Here is a 20954-nt window from a genome sequence, read left to right as displayed (position 1 = left end):
CAGAAAATGTTCTTTAAATTTCTAAACATACAACATATCAAATGAAAGAACAGACCCTTTGCTTTCAAACAACAACAAAAAAAAGTTTTATCTAGGGCTGCAGATATCGATTATTTTTGTAATCGATTAATCTAGCACTTATTCAATCGATTAATCGACTAATCTAGAACTTAATCGATCGATTAACCATATTTTTTGTGTGTGTTTTTAAACAACCAAAAAACTAAAACAAATAATGCATAACGAAAATGATGTGGCTGTAAAATGCTCAAGCATTTGGCTTTTATTTAAAAAAAAATGTGTTAGAAATTTTGGGCAGTGGATGCTTTAGTGTTTTATAAGTTGGGTAAGAGTACCACCTAGTGGATAATAGCGGAAATATGGATTGCCATAAAAACCCTGATTGGCAGGGAAGTGTTTTCTCTTAATTGACGAGATAACTTGTCAGAGGCGCGGAAAGAGTTAATAACACTTTTTTTGTGGTGTGACAACCTGAGAACACATTTAATATTGTACTTTTCACTTACTTTAAGTATTATGACTTTCAGACCAAACAATTGGCTAGACAGACTATAAATCAGGTGAAAACAATCTTTAAGACTTGCATCTAAAGACCAGAATATCATAGAAATGTATGCATGGGCTTTTTTGACTTTTTTTTAATAATTTTGGCACGAATTATTAATGGCGCTTGTGCTTTCTTCAGAAAATGTAACAATTTAGTTAATTCGGTAAAGATTTTCAGCTATGTAAGACACTTCAGAAAATATTATATTGTTATGGCCTGTAACATCTTGTGATCCATGACAATAAGTACCAGATAGATTTGTTTTTTATTGTTTCCCTAATTTTTCGAAGTTGCTTCAGTTAAAACTGTCTGTTTTCCTCAAATGTAAATATAACCTGTTTACCTAATAATTAACATCATGCCACAGATATAGCACATAGACAATATGTAATATGAATCTGAAATATATCTTTCAAATTTTGTGTTTTTTCCAGGTTCTGTTGGAGTGCCGCTCCCAGGTGTGGAAGTTCGGATCATGATGACAAACACTACCAACACGGTCCTCGCTGAGGGCAACAGCAAAGGGACCCAGGTACTTAATGACCCCAATATTGTTTACTACAATAATAAAAGCATTGACTTTACACCTGTATATGTGTACCGTCAGGTGAAGGCCGGTTTGGAGGGGAAAGAAGGTGAGCTGATGGTTCGAGGTTCGTCAGTCTTTCAGGAGTACTGGAACAAACCTCAGGAGACATCAGACGCCTTCACTGCGGACGGCTGGTTTAAAACCGGTACTGCTCAAATATATGTACAGATACCCATGCTACACATATACTGTAAGATCTGTAAAGGGTTGTACTGTTTGATAGTTGATCAGGACACTGTAGGAGAGTGAATAGAAGTGAAAATGCCTGTGGATGTTTTTTAAGACCCTATATAAAATAACGCTTTTATTATACTTAGAGAAAATGTCTTTGGTGACTGTCTATGAAAACTTTGCCACCACAATGCTAATTCTGGATGGTTGCATTTTGTGTGTTGCTGATGTGTTTTAAATGGTTCTGCGTTTTACTACTATATGCAGACCTCCTTTTTTGATATTCTTCAAATCAAGATCCTTTTAATGCCTGTTTTTATTAAAGTATGAAGATGTGTCGTACAGCTCAGGGTGTCCACATACAGCGATGATGCTTTTGTCCTCCGTTGTTGTTTTGTATTTCTGCCTCCGCTTGCTACGTTGTAATTACGTCACTACTAAGCAAGCTCCTGATTGGTTAATGCGGCACAAATCGCGTCATTCGTGCCGCCGGATCTCTACCATATCTGTGCCTTGACTGAAGATGTAAATCACTTACGCTTAATGCTTCATTCTCATATGAACGCACGATTGGGGTAAGTATTCTCCAATGTAAATCTGTGAGTTGTTTTCCCCATTTTATCATCCATCAGATGGAAAACGTGAAGTCTGTTTAGAAATCGACATCACACCTTGGCACAACAAGCCACATTTGTGATGTCATTTATGCACCGAGCACAAATGATGCTGGACATGTTATGCATTAAAGTTTAATACTTGGAGGTTTGTGTAAATCCCTAACCCCAAATATGAGCAATTGTAAAAATGATGAGCTGGTAAGCAGGAATAATGTAGAGGAGGAGAGAAAGGATGATGAGGGAGAGAGAGAGTAAGATAAAGGCTGGAAGGACAGCGTTGCCATGCGCTCCACGCCTCTGTCATACTCCATTACACACTGCCATCCCATAATGAGAGAGAGAGAGAGAGAGAGAGAGTGCCCAGAGCACATCAGCCGTGTGTGTGTGTCTTCATTTTATCATGCTTGTAGTTTAAATTCATGGACAAAACCATTTCTGAAACACTCACTGCCTCTTATTTGTTAGTATTTTGTCTCTTAGGGCATGATATCCACAAATTATCAGATATTTCACTACAGGCATGAAGTCTCAAGCATTTTACTGCTTATTCTGGTTAGAAAACATCTGCTTTTGCAGGAAAGAACATCTGCCTAACATTTTAAACCAACCATCAAAGTTCACAGTTTTGTTTTTGTTTTAAATGAAGTTTTTTCTGAAATCAGTAATATATTAATGTGGAATTGTAAATCGTAAATAGGTCTAGACTAGACTAAAATAAATATAGGATTCAAATAGGACTAGATTAAGATTTGGAAAGAATTGTCTTGTGCTTTTTAACAGTTCTAGAAGTCGTCTCTCAGCTGCAACCCTTCCATTGCTGTCTGCATGTCAATCTCATTCTCTCCTCACTATCATGTCTCTCTTCTTCTGAGTTTCCTAAAAACTCCTTCTATCTCCTTCTCACCCTCACACTCTTCCTAATTCAACATTTTAGAGAGAGCAGATCGTTGTGTCCATGTCTGTCCAGATGTGTCTGTAATACCGTAAGGTTCAATTTTTACACGAGGGTCTGAGTACCCATGATGATGCACTGTGCATATTTGTCAAATTAACTAAGCTTTGCAAGGATGTGCATTCAGTTGTCCGTTTATGGCCAATCATAGAGCAATGGTGTTCTTGCTCTCTCTCTCTCTCTCTCTCTCTCTCTCTCTCTGTGCGCATGTGTGTGTGTGTAGTGGGGCGAGCGGAGCGTGCTGGTTAGATTGAGCGTAGGATTTCAAGGTTGTTTTCTGGAAGTATTTTCTAATTTTTTCCCTCTCTGGATTAGAATCAATAGTTTTAACAGTAACTGGTTATTAAGCACGGTTAGGCTCGCGGCTGTGTGTCGCGAGCCGCGTGCCGATATGGCCTCAGCCATGTCTCTGCGTAATGGATGCAGGTGTGTGCCTGAACTTGGCGTCAGTGTCGAAGATGTACTCGTGGTGGTGGGGGAAATTGTCGGATATGACAATATTCTCTCAGCATCACGAATGAATAAAGCTGTTGTCGTGTTTTTAACATCAGAGCAGTTAGTAAGCCAAGTAACTGAAAATGGTTTGTGGATTAAGGAAACGTTTGTGCCCGTGACTCCTCTATCGGCTCCGTCGACTAAAGTCACTATTTCAAACGTACCGCCTTTTGTATCAAATGATACTATCGTTAAAGAATTAACTCGATATGGCAAGATCGCAAGCCCTGTCAGAAACATCCCTTTAGGATGTAAAAGTACGGATCTTAAACACGTTATGTCGTTCAGGCGACAAGTACTAATGTTCCTGAATTCATCAGAACGCACATTGGAGATTTCGTTCCGTGTGAATCACGGAGATGATTCGTATATGGTGTACGCAAGTACCGATAATTTGAGGTGCTTTGAATGCGGACATATAGGCCATAAACGCTTTTCGTGCCCCAATAAGAAAGTGAATGATGAACAACAATTGCCTGCCAACATAACTGAAAGCGGACCATCTCATCATAACGACACTATTGATGCTGTGGAGAATACAGTAACACAAAAGAAACAAGCAACAAAGAAGCAAAGCAAAAGGTCTTTAGAGGAAGTCTACGGGCACAACGAGGTGAGTGAAAGCGATGCTGGTGTGGATGATGAGACTGACAGTAGAGACCAGGCTGGATGTAGTGTTGCTGTTGCTATGCATACAAATGATATAGTTGATGATGTTAATGAAAATGAGACTGTAACTCAAACTGATGTACAAACAGGAGAGCAATACTCAGTAGATGATTTAGATGGACTGTCTCAATGTACTGAGGATAGCATGAGAGATGATGGGCAGTGGTCTGAAGGGTCAGAGATGTCTAAAGTGGTGACAGAAGATTTGTATAGTGTGGCTCAAATTAATGCTTTTTTAGATGAGACCAAAGGTAAAACTACAGAAGTGAGAGAATTCTTTCCAGATTTGGATAAATTTATCTCCTCTGTTACATGGGCAAGAAAAAGTTGCAGCTATGACGAATTATCACAGCAGAAACGTTTTAGACTGAAGAAGCATTTAACTGATATACGGAAAATATGTAAAACTGGAAAAGGGAAAGTGAAAAAAGGAAAATTTAATTAATAATAATGGGCAATACACTTTTCTTCTTGATTGTTCTTTTTCTCCTCTCTTTTCCCCTTATGGAAACCTTACATGTGGGATCTCTAAATGTTAATGGGATGAGGGATAGGAGAAAGGCTGACACGATTCTAGAATTTATCAGGTTGAAAAACCTTGATGTGATTTTCCTACAAGAAACTCACAGTGACGTAAATAATGAAGTTGACTTGAAAATGTGGTGGAGGAATGAATGTGTTTACTCACACGGGACTAATTTAAGTGCAGGAACTGCAATTCTATTTTCCCCAGCCACAAAAGCTAAAGTTCTTTATAAAAAAGAAATTGAACCAGGAAGATGTTTAGCAGTTAAGGTCGATTTAAATGGGGTTCTATTTGTGTTTGTGAACATATATGCACCTAATATAGGGGCTGACAGAATACACATTTTTAATAAACTGAATGTATTTTTAAGACAACAACAAGAAAGTGAGTTAATATTTCTAGGTGGGGACTGGAACTGTACACTTAACTCCGTACTGGATAGAAACGGAGAAGAACCCCATTTTCAGTCACCCACAGTACTAGCAAATGTTATTAAAACTTTTAATTTTTCTGACATATGGAGAGAAAACAATCCCTTGGTAAAACAATACACTTGGATAAAGGTTCATGATGGAATTATTTCAGCAGCACGCCTTGACAGATTGTATTTATCAAAAAATTTGAAAAGTAGAGTTGTACATACAGCTATTGTCCCTACACCTTTTACTGATCACAAACTAATCACTGTTGATTGTAATATGACTGTTAAGAAAAAAAGAAGTGCGTACTGGCACTTTAATGTTAAACTATTGCAAGACAAGGATTTCTGTGATTCTTTTAAACATTTGTGGGAAACTTGGAAAATTGAGAAAGAAAGATATGATAACATTACCCTTTGGTGGGAAGTTGGGAAAGTTCACATAAGAGAATTCTGTATGCAGTATACATCTTACTCAAATGTGTGTTTGAAACGGACTTTAGCATGTCTTGAAAGAGAAATCATTGAGATTGAAAAGAACATGATGGGAGATCCTTCTGTGAATACACATGAGTGGACTGAAAAAAGACTGAAATTGAGCTCGGTTTTAAACGAAAAAGTCAAAAGAACTCTGGTGAGAAATAGATTTTTATCACTAAAAGATATGGACGGTCCCACTTCTTTTTTTTTCAACTTGGAACGCAAGAATGAACAAGCGAATCAAATGTTTAGTCTGAAAAACAACAATGGACAATGCACATCTGATCCTATGGAAATGCGAAGATTAGCTGTGGACTTTTACTCCCATTTATATTCAGCTGAGGACATAGATATTCAAATCCAAAATGAACTCTTACAAGATCTTCCCAGTTTAACTGACGATGATAAACAAGGTTTAGAAGCTGGATTTACATTTGGGGAACTAAGTACTGCGGTAGCGGGACTTTCTTCAGGTCGTACCCCAGGTATTGATGGTCTTCCTGGCGAGTTTTATAAACATTTTTGGTCAATAATTGGAACGGATCTCTTTGAAGTGCTGCAGGAATGTATCCGTACAGGTTTTTTACCTAAAAGTTGCCAACGGGCAATCTTGACTTTACTACCGAAAAAAGGTGATCTTACATTGTTAAAGAGCTGGAGACCTGTGGCTATTCTGTGTTCCGAATATAAACTTTTATCAAAGTGTCTCGCTAATAGACTAAACAAAATACTGTATAAACTTATACATAAGGATCAGTCCTATTGTATAAAAGACAGATGTATCTCTGACAATTTGCATTTAATGCGTGATGTGATTGATTATGCTTTGGGTAACAATATTAATGTGGGAATTTTATCACTCGACCAAGAAAAAGCCTTTGATCGCGTAGATCATGAGTATCTTTTTAAAGTATTGGAGGCTTTTGGTTTTTGGGGAGAATTTTATAAATATGGTAAAGTTGTTGTACAATGAGGCCACATGTATGGTAAAGATAGCAGGTGGCCTTAGTGTCCCTGTTAAGGTGCAGAGGGGAATACGACAAGGGTGCCCACTCTCTGGTCAGCTTTACAGTTTAGCTATTGAACCTCTTCTATGCAAATTAAGAGAGAAATTAATGGGATTGAAGGTGCAAGAGTTAAGCTCTAATGACTGTATAAAAGTTTCAGCATATGCCGATGATATTTCTGTTGTTTTAAGAAATGATAAGGATGTTCAGGTTGTAAAAGAGATTTTAGTGAATTATGGGAAAGCTTCTTCTGCCAAAGTAAACTGGGCCAAAAGTGCCGCTTTGTGGTGTGGTTTAGACCACAATATTCCAAACCTTCCAGGTAACTTACAATGGGGAAGAGCTGGTTTTAAGTATTTAGGGGTGTTTTTAGGGAAGGAGGACTATATGAGACAGAATTGGGAGGGCTTGGTGGAGAAGGTGTGTGCTCGATTGTCTCACTGGCTTTGGCTGCTACCCCAGTTATCGTATAGGGGAAGAGCTTTGGTCTGCAACAACCTTATAGCCTCATCCCTATGGCATAAAATGATCATCCTGGAACCGCCTGAAGACTTGGTATCAAGAATTCAGAAACGTTTAATAGACTTTTTCTGGACTGGACAGCACTGGGTAAAAGCACCTGTGTTGTTTTTGCCTAGACAAGAAGGTGGACATGGATTAGTGGATATCAGAAGTAGAATAAAGACCTTCAGACTCCAAACAGCTAAAAGACTTCTATATGGAACAGATGTAAGCTGGTCTGGAGTTGCTTGTGGCCTCCTCAGGAGAGCAGGAGGAATGGGGCTAGACAAACATTTCTTTCTTATGGATATACAAAACGCTAACTTGTCTGGACTGACTTCTTTTTACTATTCAGTGCTGAAAGCCTGGAGGACGTTAAGTATCACAAGAGACACTATGGAGTTGCAAGGACTTTGGTCTAAAGAAGAACCTTTGCTGAACAATTCTATTTTTGACTTAGAGATTTTAAAAACATCCTCAATGAAGAATGCTCTAGTTTCTGCAGAAATCACAAAAATTGGACATTTATTGACATCGGAAGGGTGGATGACGGCTGAAATCTTGGCATCTAAGCTTGGGTTCAGATCAATTCGTCTGGTGCAAAGGCTGGTGAAGGAGATCCAGGATTGTTTATCAGCGGATTTTAAGTGCTCATTGGATGCTACTCATGAGGATATGAGTTCTGTTTTCCCTGAACTAAGGATATCCCCTGCCATAGAAGATTTTGAAGAAAAAGAGGGGGCCTTGCTGACTTTTAAAATACCTGAACTGGACCTTTTTAGCCAAGCAGGGAAAAAGGCACTGTACATCACTTGTGTGAAAGTTTCACACATTCGTAGCCTGGAAGGGATAAAGGAATCGAAATGGCAGGAGTTCTTAGGACCAGGTTCTTCCCCCAAAGGTAGCTGGAGGACCCTGTACAAACCTCCAATTGAAAAAAGGTCTGGAGACCTTCAGTGGAGAATTGTGCATGGGTTAATAGCTACAAACAGACATAGAGCACACATTGATCCCCAAGTACAGGAGGGTTGTCCGTTTTGCGGAACTACTGAAACTGTTTTTCATTTATTTTTTCAATGTGGGAGGCTTGGGCCATTGCTTTCTCAATTGGAAGAATGGTGTGCAGTTTTAGGAGAGACATTTTCACCTACACTTTTCATTTATGGGCCAAAATATAATAAGAACAGAAAACAGATCCATGTTTTACTTAACTTTTTATTTGGCCAAGCAAAAATGGGAATTTGGGTCTCACGCAAAAGTAAGATTAATAATGATGGGTCAACTGATGTGATGGCAATTCTAAAAGGTTTAATTAAATCAAGGTTAAAAGTGGAATATGCCTATTATAACCTGGTTAAAGACCTAGAGACTTTTAATTATATCTGGGGATTCAATCAGTGCATATGTGAAACTGACATCAATGGTTGTTTGCAAATGTACATTTAACTGAGATATCTTGTTGTTGTTGCTATTGTATTTTGTTATTTTGCATAGTTGTTTTTTTTAACTACAATGCTCTTAACTCTATTTAATATTTAATTGAACCTCGTTTTTGTAATAAAGGGGATCAAAAGTCAAAGTCTCTCTCTCTCTCTCTCTCTCTCTCTCTCTCTCTCTCTCTCTCTCTCTCTCTCTCTCTCTCTCTCTCTCTCTCTCTCTCTCTCTCTCTCTCTCTCTCTCTCTCTCTCTCTCTCTCTCTCTCTCTCTCTCTCTCTCTCTCTCTCTCTCTCTCTCTCTCTCTCTCTCTCTCTCTCTCTCTCTCTCTCCATTCGCTACTGTGTTCTCCATCAGTAATCCACAAACTCTCATTAACTCAGCTTGAAGGTCATTAGGGCTTCATTATGAATCTGGGATCATTATCTTCATCTGTATTGGCTTTGGCATTTGCTGTATTCTGTCTTTAAGTGAAATATTAACTTACTTATCTCATTATTAGTTTTTTTTTTACTTCTGCCGTACTCTAGTCTCGCATAAGCTACGTACATAATGCTCCTCCTCCACTAGCATTTTCCGAAAGTTGCTCATCCCCACCAAAATGTCTGAAACGCTTAAGTCCATGTACTATACACGAGAAAATGTAAGTGTGTTTTCACATATACACTGTTTAGGTCGGCCCAAATGACGTGTCGCTCCGAGTACGGTGCGTTTGGGTCAGTGTGAACACAACAGCCGCACTCGGGTGCGCACTAAACGACCGCTCCGAGACCGCTCTAAACAGGTGGTCTCGGAACGGCTGTTGCCGAACTCTGGGGCGACCCACCTGTGGTGTGAACACTGCTGGACCTCGGGCCGAACCAAATACAGGAAGTTCTCCACATGTTTGAGCCACTGGGCTTTCGTTGTGACGTGAGCCGGGTGTTATATTGTGGGTTAACAACAAACAAGCCAATCCTGGTCCGTTGCATAGAGATTCGCTGTCTCCTTTACGTTTGAGCTGATGATTTTATAAATGCATAGCTGTCCTCCACACACAAATAGTGACATTACGGGCTTTTAGCAAACGGCTCCGTGAGAAAGGCTTTAATAGAACAGCTATGCAATTTCGCGTTAAAGCAAAGAAACTTCGCAAAGACGTACAATGTTTATCTCCACATCTTGATAGCTGCGCTCTCCCTGTCAAGCTGGTTGTCGTGGAAACGTGGGGGTGGTCATGAGACGGTAAGAGCTGTCAGAGATCACATGGTGTACGGTGCGGCATTTCGAGTAAAGTAAAAAATATATATATGTGAACACGGACCGCACTAACTGAAAAATGATACAATGTATTTTGGTGCGCTCCGAGGCCGCACCACGGTGCGCACCAACATATGTGAAAACAACCTAAGACGCCTAATTTTCTTCGAACCACAACAGAGTAAACATTTTGTCTCTTTTAACTCTTTCCCCACCATTGATGAGTTAACTAGTCAATTAAGAGAAAGCCGCTTCCCGGCCAATGACAAGTTTTTTTGGCAGTTGGTATTTCTGCTATTGTCCACCAGATGGCGCTCTAACCCAACTTATAAAACCCAGAAGCAACCCCTCAGGTCAAACAGTTCAACTTCAGTGAATGTTTTGATCATTCCTCTGAATCAGATTTCTAACAAAAGTCCTTCACAAAAACGCAATTATCTCAGCTTTTTGCTAAAAATTTGGTATTTTGTGAAGAAACCTACCCATGTTTGAGGGGTAATAAAAGAAAACTAATGAAGGTAGGATCTCTGAAAGCAGAGAGTCTTTTCTTTTATTTGATATATTGTATGTTTATATATTTAACTCTTTCACCGCCAGCGTTTTTAAAAAAAGTTGCCAGCCAGCGCCAGCATTTTTCATGATTTTCACCAAAGTTTAATGCCTTCCAGAAAATGTTCTTCTTTAAATATATAAACATACAATATACCAAATGAAAGAACAGACCCTCTGCTTTCAAACAAAAAAAAACGTTTCATCCTACCTTTAGTGGTTCTTTTGCAATCAGCTTTTGAATATGGGTAGGTTTTTGCAAAAACACCATATTTTGAGCAAAAAGCAGAGATAATTCCATTTTTATGACGGACTTTTCATAGAGATCATATTCAGAGCGATCTTTAAAACAGACACGGACATGCAGCAGTATGCCATAGGGCAATACTTCCGGGTTTAAAAAGTTGCGGAAGGGCGCCACCTGGTGGATAATAGCGGTATTGCGGAAAGACGGAATATCTCGTCATTGGCGGGGAAGCGTTTTCTCTTAATTGACGAGATATCTCGTCAATGGCGGGGAAAGAGTTAAAGAAGAACATTTTCTGGAAGGCATTAAACTTTTAAACATTTTCTTTTATTACACATTAAAGGCTGGCGGGAAAGAGTTAAAGAAATGCATTCTGAAGTATGTACGAACTACATTACTCTTTAAAGGGGTGGTTTTATGCTATTTCATGCATTCTGACTTATTAACACAGTTTAAGAGTTGTAGTTCTCATGCTAAGAAAAGTGTCAAAAAAGCAGTTGAGCTTGTAACAGAGTATTTCTGAGCCAAACTCACGCCTCCTTTTTCCTACAAGTTTTCGGAAAGTTTTTTTAAAATGGGGGTATCCGTTACGACTGATTGACCCCATAGTCCTTTTATGGGCCTTTACCCCCAGAAAAACACGCTGGCCCTGCACGTCAAGGGAGAGCGAGAACGCGCATTAGCATTGCTCCGTCGTGTAGAAGTCACCGGTAGGCTATCACTGCATAGCACGCGACAATATTTTTTTGCAAGATAGTTCGACAAAAGAAGTGTGTTTTTGGATGTTAAGGAGAAGAAAACCCTATTTAGCTTTCCCTGTCTTAAGACAACAGTCGATACAGTTCGTTTTTTCTTGGACAGCAAGGAAAACACCACCGTTTTTCAATATTTTACTATGTTATTACCTCAACTTAGATGAATTAATACATACCTATCTTTTTTCAATGCATGCACTTTTAATCTTTGTACTGCGCTTCTTGAATGTGTTAGCATTTAGCCTAGCGCCATTCATTCCTATGGCTCCAAACAAAAGTTTTATTTTGTGGCACCATACTTACTCTTGTAACTACTCATGTAAGAGTCTTTAAATAGAGGAAACATGGACGTGTTTGGTGGCTTCTAAATTCACCCCTGTTTGGAGCCATAGGAATGAATGGGGCTAGGCTAAATGCTAACACATTCATGAGGTGTTGTACAAAGATTAAAAGTGCATGCATTGAAAAAAGATGTGTATGTATTAATTCATCTAAGTTGAGGTAAGAACATAGTAAAATTGTAAATGGTGGTGTTTTCCTTTAAAAAGCTTAATTTTCATTGACAAAAGCTAACATAGTGTGGACAATAGGATTAAACAGGGAGAAAAAGATATGTTTTCTAACTAAAATGTATTAGTGTGGACAAGGCTGTGGTCTCACGTGAGGGGCCGACTAAAGTTTTTGACATTTATCTGAAGTTTGCACTAAGTGAAGTCTCACCGTATGTGAAGCTGAGGTGCCATTTGGTTGTGTACTGAATTCTTTGCCAACATGTTTTATGTGTGTAAGCAATACTATTGTTTATTCTAGCAAGAATGTGTTATGAAAATACAAAAAAGATAGAAAAAAAGATAAATTAGGTGATACCTTTATCATATCCGCTTACAGCCTTTCCTGGAATGAATTACACTTGGGGAACAATAAATGAAAATAAATAAATAAATAAACAAGGCAATGCTGCTCGTGGAGAAGCATTAGCAGTTTTCCAAATGCTGCGCACACATAGTTATGAGTAATGGAGGCGTGCTAAAAGTCGGGTGCGCTCGGATAAGCGCTGGTTTGGGAATGCACATTAGACCGGCTGCTCGTAAATAACACGTGGGGTGGTAACAGGGTTGAATCCCGCGCACCGAAGCGTTGGGTGGAATGTTAACTAGCTGTTTCACTCTCTATCTTCACCAGCGCTGTTCTCAGATCAGTCTGTGGACTATTATTAATGATATATGGGCGAGTTTGTCTAGTTTATTTGCTTTGTTCGGTTCATCAGTGAAGTTTCAGTCTGCTGGGCAGCCAATTCATCACTCCCAGCAACCTCAGGCATGACTTGATTACATGTGATTCTAGAGCCGGTCCTCAATTCTTCTCCATTCTTCTCATCCTTCCTGTGACCTCCACCCACAGGTTACACTGCAGTCCTTTCTTTGTTTCACTGACAACTCTCACACACAAGTTATTATTGCTTTATTAATCCAGAATATCTTTAAAATGGGTTGTGCATTAAGAACCGGAAGATATCTAACTCGGTATCTCTTTGTCTCACCCTGCTGGAGTGCAGAAGAATATTTGCACCCTCTTTGTGTTTTGAAGAAAGAGACTTGTCATCAGATCAAGTGATGCTAATCTTGTTTAGCTTGACATTAAGAGTAAAGAAATCAAAGGCAGTGAGAGGCAGAGGTGACCCTGTAGTTACTGTCAAAGACACAGGGAGCCATCTGAGGACAATTTAATCATGCTTGATGCGAGTACATTTAGTAGTAGTATTGTTTGTTCCTTACTGGGTAGAATTGTGCAGTGCTGGGTAGAATTGTGCAGTGCTGGGTAGAATTGTGCAGTGCTGCAAAGAATTGTGTGTGCTGGGTAGCGTTGTGCAGTGTTAAGTAGTATTGTGTGGTACTACCGGGGCAGAATTGTGCATTACTGGGTAGAATTGTGCGTTACTGGGCAGCATTGTGCGATGCTGGATAGTATTGTGCCGTGCTGGGTAGAATTGTGCAGTACTGGGTCGAATTTTGCGGTGCTGGGTAAAGTTGTGCGGTGCTGTGTAGAGTTGTGCGGTGCTGTGAAGAGTTGTGTGATGCTGGGTAGCGTTGTGCTGTGCTGGGTAGCATTGTGCGGTTGTGGGAAGTGTGGTGCTGGGTAGCGCTGTGCGGTGCTGGGTAGCGCTGTGTGGTGCTGGGTAGAGTTGTGTTGTGCGGTGCTGGGTAGAGTTGTGCAGTACTGGGTCAAATTTTGCGGTGCTGGGTAAAGTTGTGCGGTGCTGTGTAGAGTTGTGCGGTGCTGTGTAGAGTTGTGCGGTGCTGTGAAGAGTTGTGTGATGCTGGGTAGCGTTGTGCTGTGCTGGGTAGCGTTGTGCGGTTGTGGGAAGTGTGGTGCTGGGAAGTGTGGTGCTGGGTAGCGCTGTGCGGTGCTGGGTAGCGCTGTGCGGTGCTTGGTAGCGCTGTGCGGTGCTGGGTAGCGCTGTGCGGTGCTGGGTAGAGTTGTGCGGTGCTGGGTAGAGTTGTGTTGTGCGGTGCTGGGTAGAGTTGTGCGGTGCTGGGTAGAGTTGTGTTGTGCGGTGCTGGGTAGAGTTGTGCAGTGCTGGGTAGAATTGTGCGGTGCTGGGTAGAGTTGTGCGGTGCTGGGTAGAGTTGTGCGGTGCTGAGTATAATTGTGCAATGCTGGGTAGTATTGTGTGGTGCTGGGTAGTATTGTGCGGTGCTGGGTAGTATTGTGCCGTGCTGGGTAGTATTGTGCCGTGCTGGGTAGTATTGTGTGGTGCTGGGTACTATTGTGCCGTGCTGGGCAGAATTGTGCAGTACTGGGTCGAATTTTGCGGTGCTGGGTAGAGTTGTGCAGTGCTGGGTAGAATTGTGCGGTGCTGTGTAAGTTGTGCGGTGTTGTGTAGAGTTGTGCGGTGCTGTGTAGAGTTGTCGCTGCTGTGTATAGTTGTGCGATGCTGGGTAGCGTTGTGCGGTGGTGGGTAGCATTGTGCGGTTGTGGGTAGCGTTGTGCGGTGCTGGGTAGCATTGTGCGGTGCTGGGTAGAGTTGTGCGGTGCTGAGTATAATTGTGCAATACTGGGTAGAATTGCGCAGTGCTGGGTAGAGTTGTGCAGTGCTGGTAAGAATTGTTTATTTGAGTATTTGGTTTAGGATTCAAGTTTAAAGTTATTCAGCAGAGTGAGTAAATTAACAGCATTATTTGTTTTATTTTATTTATTATTCTGTTTACTACCGCTTTTATTTGATGAACTACTACTTTGTTTTAATGCAATAACCAACTTTGTAATAAGTGGTTAATACAATGACATTTATACAGTTTTTGTAATATGAATCAAATCATTAAACTTTTGTGGGACTTATTATGGGAATGTTTTCTAAAAGTTCAGAAGGTAGTTTTGCATCAATTCTGTATTTTAATGATCTTAATTCATTAAAGATAGAATAATTATGTTGTGTTTAGTGCACATTATCCAAGTGTGATGTGTTAAGCATTCAGATGATTCATGAAAAATAGAGTTGATGTATTATATAAACATATCGTAGCTTTTCAAACCGAAGTACTGTAGTAAATATTGGTGTTTTGCTGTATCTGGCTGTAGGGTAACACAGATCTGAAGGTCCTTCTGACAAACACACACACACAAGCATGTGTGCTCTGTGGCTCTTTAGTGTGAAATATTGGTATTGGCGCTCAACAGCTCTTAGGTCTTCTTGAAGATATGTCTGCCCTGTGACCCACACACCCACCGAGGGGCTGACTGACCTCTCCAGATGTTGACCTGGCCTACTTTACTCGTCCTTCCCAACTTTTGAGTTATGAAGAAATTCTCCTCCTGCCTCTATGAATATGAATGGATATGGTTCTGATGGCCCTGAATCTCTACCACAGGGATTTAACTTCTTACACCCTGAAGCTATTTTGGGGATTTTCGCCTGGATTTGGCCTACCCAATTTCAAAAGCATCCCATACCCACATGCAGAGGTTTACATACAAAAGTTTGGTATCATTTTACAGGAAACCCTTTGAAATTACATAAAACACTGTTAAAAGTGGTAAACATGGTTGTATGTGATATCAGTCCTCTAATAAACACAAAAATAAATAGGCGCTTTTTGATGTTTTTTTCTAAAGTTTTTATTTGAAAGTATATAACTCTGGCCCTGGGTATCTCAGGTCCCTGCAGACAGTTTTGTTTGATTCCAGCAATTGTCAGCTCACAGAGGAAAAAGGAATTTTTTCTCTATCATAATCTATGCAAAAGTTATTTTACTCCAACTGAAGGGAGGAATAATACCCTTTTTGTATACAATTTCTGCCTAAGGACATTTGAAGTGTCCCCATAACCACATACAGTGGAATAAATGCAATTTCTTTATATCATTTTAAAGAAAACCCTTTGAAGTTACATAAAAAGCTGCTGTTTGTGACAAATATTGTTATTTATGTTGTTTTTCATATGATGAAACACCAAATTTTCTTTTTTATGTTGTAAACACTGTCTTTGATAGTGTATAACTCTGGTTCTGTGTGCTCTAGCAGACTGCAGACAGTTCTGGTTGTTATCAGCAGCAGACAGTAAACAACCAAAAAAAGAATGAACTCTTTAGCATGTCGCATTCAAAAGATATTCTTATTTTACTGAAGGGTGCGAAAATACATTTTTCATATAAATATTAATTTTTTGTTTTGCACATATAATAAATAGCAAGGGATTATATATGCACACAACCAAAGAAAATGCTGTGAATGGACTCATTTTTTAGAGTAGGACCTAAAATAAAAGATGATGTATCATTTGTGGCTATATGTGCTATCTGAGGCAGTTCACACTCAAGTTTCACATATGTTTACAAAAGACCATTTTTTACCTTATTATTCATTCAGCGATTGTTGGATAAGTGTTGATATTAGAACAAAAATAACGCTGTAGCCTTATTCCTGAGAGTGAGAGCTTTCATTTGATATAAGAGTTGCCCATGTTTGTCATTTTTGAAAAATATGAAATATGTAAATATTAAATGATATAATAAAATATTGGGGGGGTGATAGTGTAAATTAAGTGTAAATAACTTTCTTACAGTAAAAGATGTGTCAAAGTGATGCATATCTGCAGAAAGTAGAGACTCTAAGCTTTCAAACAGTATCTCATATGTGTTACTGGGGTCCATGACGGAGCATCAAAGATTAAAAGAATATTTTATATAGTGCTGCACAATTAATCGCATCGCAATCGCAATCGCGATGTCAGCGTGTGCGATTATATGACAGCAAAATGTTGCAATTATATTAAATAAATAAATGTGTGGACTTGTTAACACGACTTTTTGATAACAGTTTGTTGATTTTCCTTGCTGTTTAAAAAAAGAAAGAAAAACGAACAAAAAAGGCAGTGCACGTGTGGCATGAATGTGTGTGGCGTGTGTCGTCACTTGTGTGTGCGCAGTGCTGAAATACCAGAGCGAAGATGGATGCAGAGGAGATTGACAGTGATCTGGATGAAAACATTTCTAGTTTTACAAATACACATTTTAGCATTATCACTAAAATGTGTGTGGATTTTCCTTAAAACCTATCAAGTTGACTCATGATACCATTCATTATAATCGCAACCGCACATCGCAATATTAGCAACAATAACCGCAATGGGAAAAATTACCCAAATCGTGCAGCCCTAATTTTATATTAAGTCAAAATACGAAATTCTGGACCCGGGACAGGGTCCTCAGGGTTGAAGAGGTTAAAGGACACGGACAAAATTTATCCTGTAATGCAGTAATGACATGAATTAAAGTGTAGCTTTAGTTGTTGTACAGAACAGCGTTGAGATCTATCAGGCGTTTTTTTTTTTTGTTTACGCAAATAATGAACCTAAGGCTCTACAGTTTTGCGTTTTAAATGTGCAAACCCATTATATTTAAAGGATTTTATTGTGGATTTTTATTGGAGTATTTTTATTGTCCTTTGTGTGATTAAGCTTTAACTGGTTATATTTGTTTTTTATCTTTAATACTAGAGCTGAGTAATTTGCATGACTTTTGGTTTCATTAAATGTGTTTGAATCTCTGCATTTTGTTTTACAAAGTGTAATTTGACTCTTTATAATGTATTGATGAGAATGACTGCGAATTATTGATTTAAATCTGTGTATTGACTCACTCATTGACTTTAGAAAGATGTGAGAGAGACAGTGAGCGAGCGCATGAGAGAGAGGCGCCGTGGTGGAGATTATGGCACTCTGGATTTATAATACAAGACGAAATTACAAAAACGGAATGAGGCACAATAATCATTTAACATGTATTATCTTGTTTTTGTAATCGATTGAATCAAAAATCGGAATTGAAAATCAAAAACGATTAGTTGCACATCCTTAACACTGGCTTCATGTCGGTATGTAAGACTTGTGTGTATCGTGACTGTGTGTTTTATCACAACACATATGATGACTAGTCACGAGACTCACAAGAACCAATAAACATTACATGGAATTACAGGGTTCCCACGGGTCCTTGAAATCCTTGAAAGTTTGTGAATCTGGGGAAAAAAATTAAGGCCCTGGGAAGTTTTCTAAAATATACATACATAGATACAGGTCATTAAAAGTGCTTGAATCTATTTTATGCAAGAAGTTTTCTGGAAAAAAAATCCATATTATTCCCTGTGTAGTGTAGGATAATATCATACAATTTCTAGCCTTTTAAGCACACATGCTAAACTGTTAGCTTTAAATGTTTATATCTTCTGTATGCAAATGTTGATTCATACTAAAATGCTTTTTTGCATAGTTGTGTTTGACACATGAAAACGTCTCGGGTTACGTATGTAACTGTTGTTCACTGAGAAGGGAACGAGACGCTGCGTCTCCCTTGCTATACTTCATGCGTCCCTGTAACGCCGTCTTTGGCAATATTTCATATACCGATATACTTCCTGGCTCCCACGTCCCCCTGTCTTTGTCATTAAGCCTCACCATTGGTTGAATTTGATATACACATTCAGACGCACTTACACCTGGAGGCGTCCCCAAAGTGTCACCGCAGTGACGCAGCGCAAGTTCCCTCGAAAGGGAACTGTAACAATGTATCTTTAAAGGTAACACAATGTAACCTTGCTCACACTTGAAATATGTCCTCACATTTAGTCCTTGAATTTAAGGGTATTGGACCTGGAAAGTCCTTGAAAGATCATTGAATTTGAAGTTAACTAAGGTGTGGGAACCCTGAATTAGAATCAGGATTTCCCTAGTACAGCGTAATCACATTTGATATAATAATAATTTTTTTGAAAGCTTTTAATTATGTATTTGAATGATACATGTAAATGTAGTATCATGGTGGATTTCAGTCAAGCTGAGCAATCAGAGATATTAACATAAAACAGTTCTGCCCCCTCTCGTTGCATTATATTACACAAATTAAATCAATCAAAGTATACACTCCTATATAAGACTTTGGCGACACCCCAACTGGCATACTAGCTGTGTGCGTGATTAGAATTAGTGCGTTTTTATTCATGATACCCTAAAAATAGCACATCTGTATCCATGCTTTTTGGCTTAATGTTTCCCATAAACTTTTTGTGACTTTTTCAGATATTAAAGTTTTGCTCTTATATTTCCCTTAAGTATATAGAAAAGCACAGTGTGTTTGTGAGGATGTTTTGTTTTCATGTCTGTCAGTGAATATAGAGTCATTCACACACATACGTGTGTGTTGAGGTGAATCTCACGGTTTGTCAGAGCGCTGTGTTTGTTCACTGATGTGTAAGCGTGCTGGACGGGGAACATGGCCTCTTTCACACTGCCCTTTCTAGAGCTGTCAGCTCCGCTTCAGACGCTCATGCAAGCATGTGTGTGTGTGAGTGCGTGTGTGTGTGTGTGTGTGTGTGTGTGTTTTATCTGTTTACAGATTGTTTATGTTTTATAAGTGCCGGGAGATGTCAGGTTTGTGTGTGTGTTTGGGTGGATTGTTTATGTGGATGCAAGAAAGAAACATTTTGTCCTCTAAAATTGAAGATATGTAAAAATGATTTAAATGTTTTCAGCATTTTAAAGTTTGTTTATTTTAATATAACTTATTTAAAATAATTTTATGAAGTTTACATTACCAAAGACTTCGGTCTCCTGGTTGAGAACCACTGGTCTAAAATAAACTTGAAAGACAATGCTCTTTATTAACCAATAATTAGAACCGGCTTTGTGATGACATCATATGTGGAAAACTACCGTATGCTTCAAATGCATTTCCTGTTACTCTTACTCTCTGTTGCATCATGTGTTGCTCTTTGTTTACTATGCAGCATGGCTGTTTCCTCTTAAATATCTCACAAAGGCTTGCTTAAGAGAAACTTCTGCAATAAACCTTCTTATCATTTTAATTAGGAAAGCCAGTTGGCTGTGACCGGAGTAGTCGGAGGTCTTTAATGCAACTAAGCTCTGGCTGCATCTCATACTAGGCCTTGTCAACTTGTTTATACTAGTTAACAGGGATAAATGTTTACAACTGCAAATTTTTACTATTTAACTAGACTAGCACTTCACAACTGCTTGTTTTTACTAGTTTATTTAACTAGCTGTTCATGGTTGCTTATTTTTACGATTGAACTCAACTAGCTGTTTACAACTCATGTTTATACTAGGTGTCAAGACTAGCTTGTTTTTACTAGTTAACTTGACGAGCTGTTCACAACTGCTTATTTTGACGATTTAAGTGGATTAGCACTTCACATCTACTTGTTTTTACTATTTAACTTAACTAGCTGTTCAAAACTGCTTATTTTTACGATTTAACTGGAATAGCTGTTTACAACTGCATGTTTTTACTACTTAACTAGCTGTTCATGACTGCTAATTTTACTATTTAACTGGAAAACTGCTCATTTTTACTATTTCCTTGGACTAGCTGTTTACGACTGCTCAGTTTTTACTAGTTAACTGGACTAGCTGTTCATGACTGCAAGTTTGCTTGTTAACTGAACTAACCATTAACCACTGCTTCTTTGTGCTAGTTGACTACACTAGCTGTTCACAACTGCTTATTTTTACAATTTAACTGTACTAGCAGTTCACAACTGCATGTTTTTATTAGTTAACTTAACTAGCTGTTAATGACTGCAAATTTTTACTATTTAACTGAAAAACTGCTAATTTTTACTATTTCTTTGGACTAGCTGGTTACGACTGCTCTTTTTTTACTAGTTAACTGGACTAGCTGTTCATGACTGCAAGTTTTTTACTAGTTAACTTGACAAGCTGTTCACAACTGCTCATTTTTACGATTTAAGTGGACTAGCAGTTCACAACTGCATGTTTTTATTAGTTAACTTAACTAGCTGTTAATGACTGCAAATTTTTACTATTTAACTGAAAAACTGCTAATTTTTACTATTTCTTTGGACTAGCTGTTTACGACTGCTCTTTTTTTACTAGTTAACTGGACTAGCTGTTCATGACTGCAAGTTTTTTACTAGTTAACTTGACAAGCTGTTCACAACTGCTCATTTTTACGATTTAAGTGGACTAGCAGTTCACAACTGCTTGTTTTTACTAGTTAACTTGACTAGCTGTTCACAACTGCTCATTTTTACGATTTAAGTGGACTAGAAGTTCACAACTGCTTGTTTTTACTACAGTGGTTATCTTAACTAGCTGTTAATGACTGCTAATTTTTACGAACTATCTGGACTAGCTGTTTACAACTCTAGTTTATACTTGGTGACAAAACTAGCTGTATACACAACTGCTAATTTGTACCATT

The 20954-nt window shown here is 38.8% G+C and overlaps 1 protein-coding gene across 1 annotated transcript in view; it reads left to right on the top strand.

The window, feature by feature from the left end:
- The window catches only part of acsf3 (acyl-CoA synthetase family member 3), a 69290-nt gene that overhangs the window by 22711 nt on the left and 25625 nt on the right, over positions 1-20954 (top strand). The window contains exons 6-7 of the mRNA XM_065261707.2: positions 1003-1100; positions 1176-1302. Of these exons, the coding sequence (XP_065117779.1) occupies positions 1003-1100; positions 1176-1302 (225 nt within the window). The remainder of the gene's footprint in view (positions 1-1002; positions 1101-1175; positions 1303-20954) is intronic.

The sequence above is a fragment of the Paramisgurnus dabryanus genome, chromosome 2 (assembly GCF_030506205.2).
Source record: "Paramisgurnus dabryanus chromosome 2, PD_genome_1.1, whole genome shotgun sequence".
NCBI classification, from domain to species: Eukaryota; Metazoa; Chordata; class Actinopteri; order Cypriniformes; family Cobitidae; genus Paramisgurnus; species Paramisgurnus dabryanus.
This window is presented reverse-complemented; position numbering and strand designations above follow the sequence as displayed.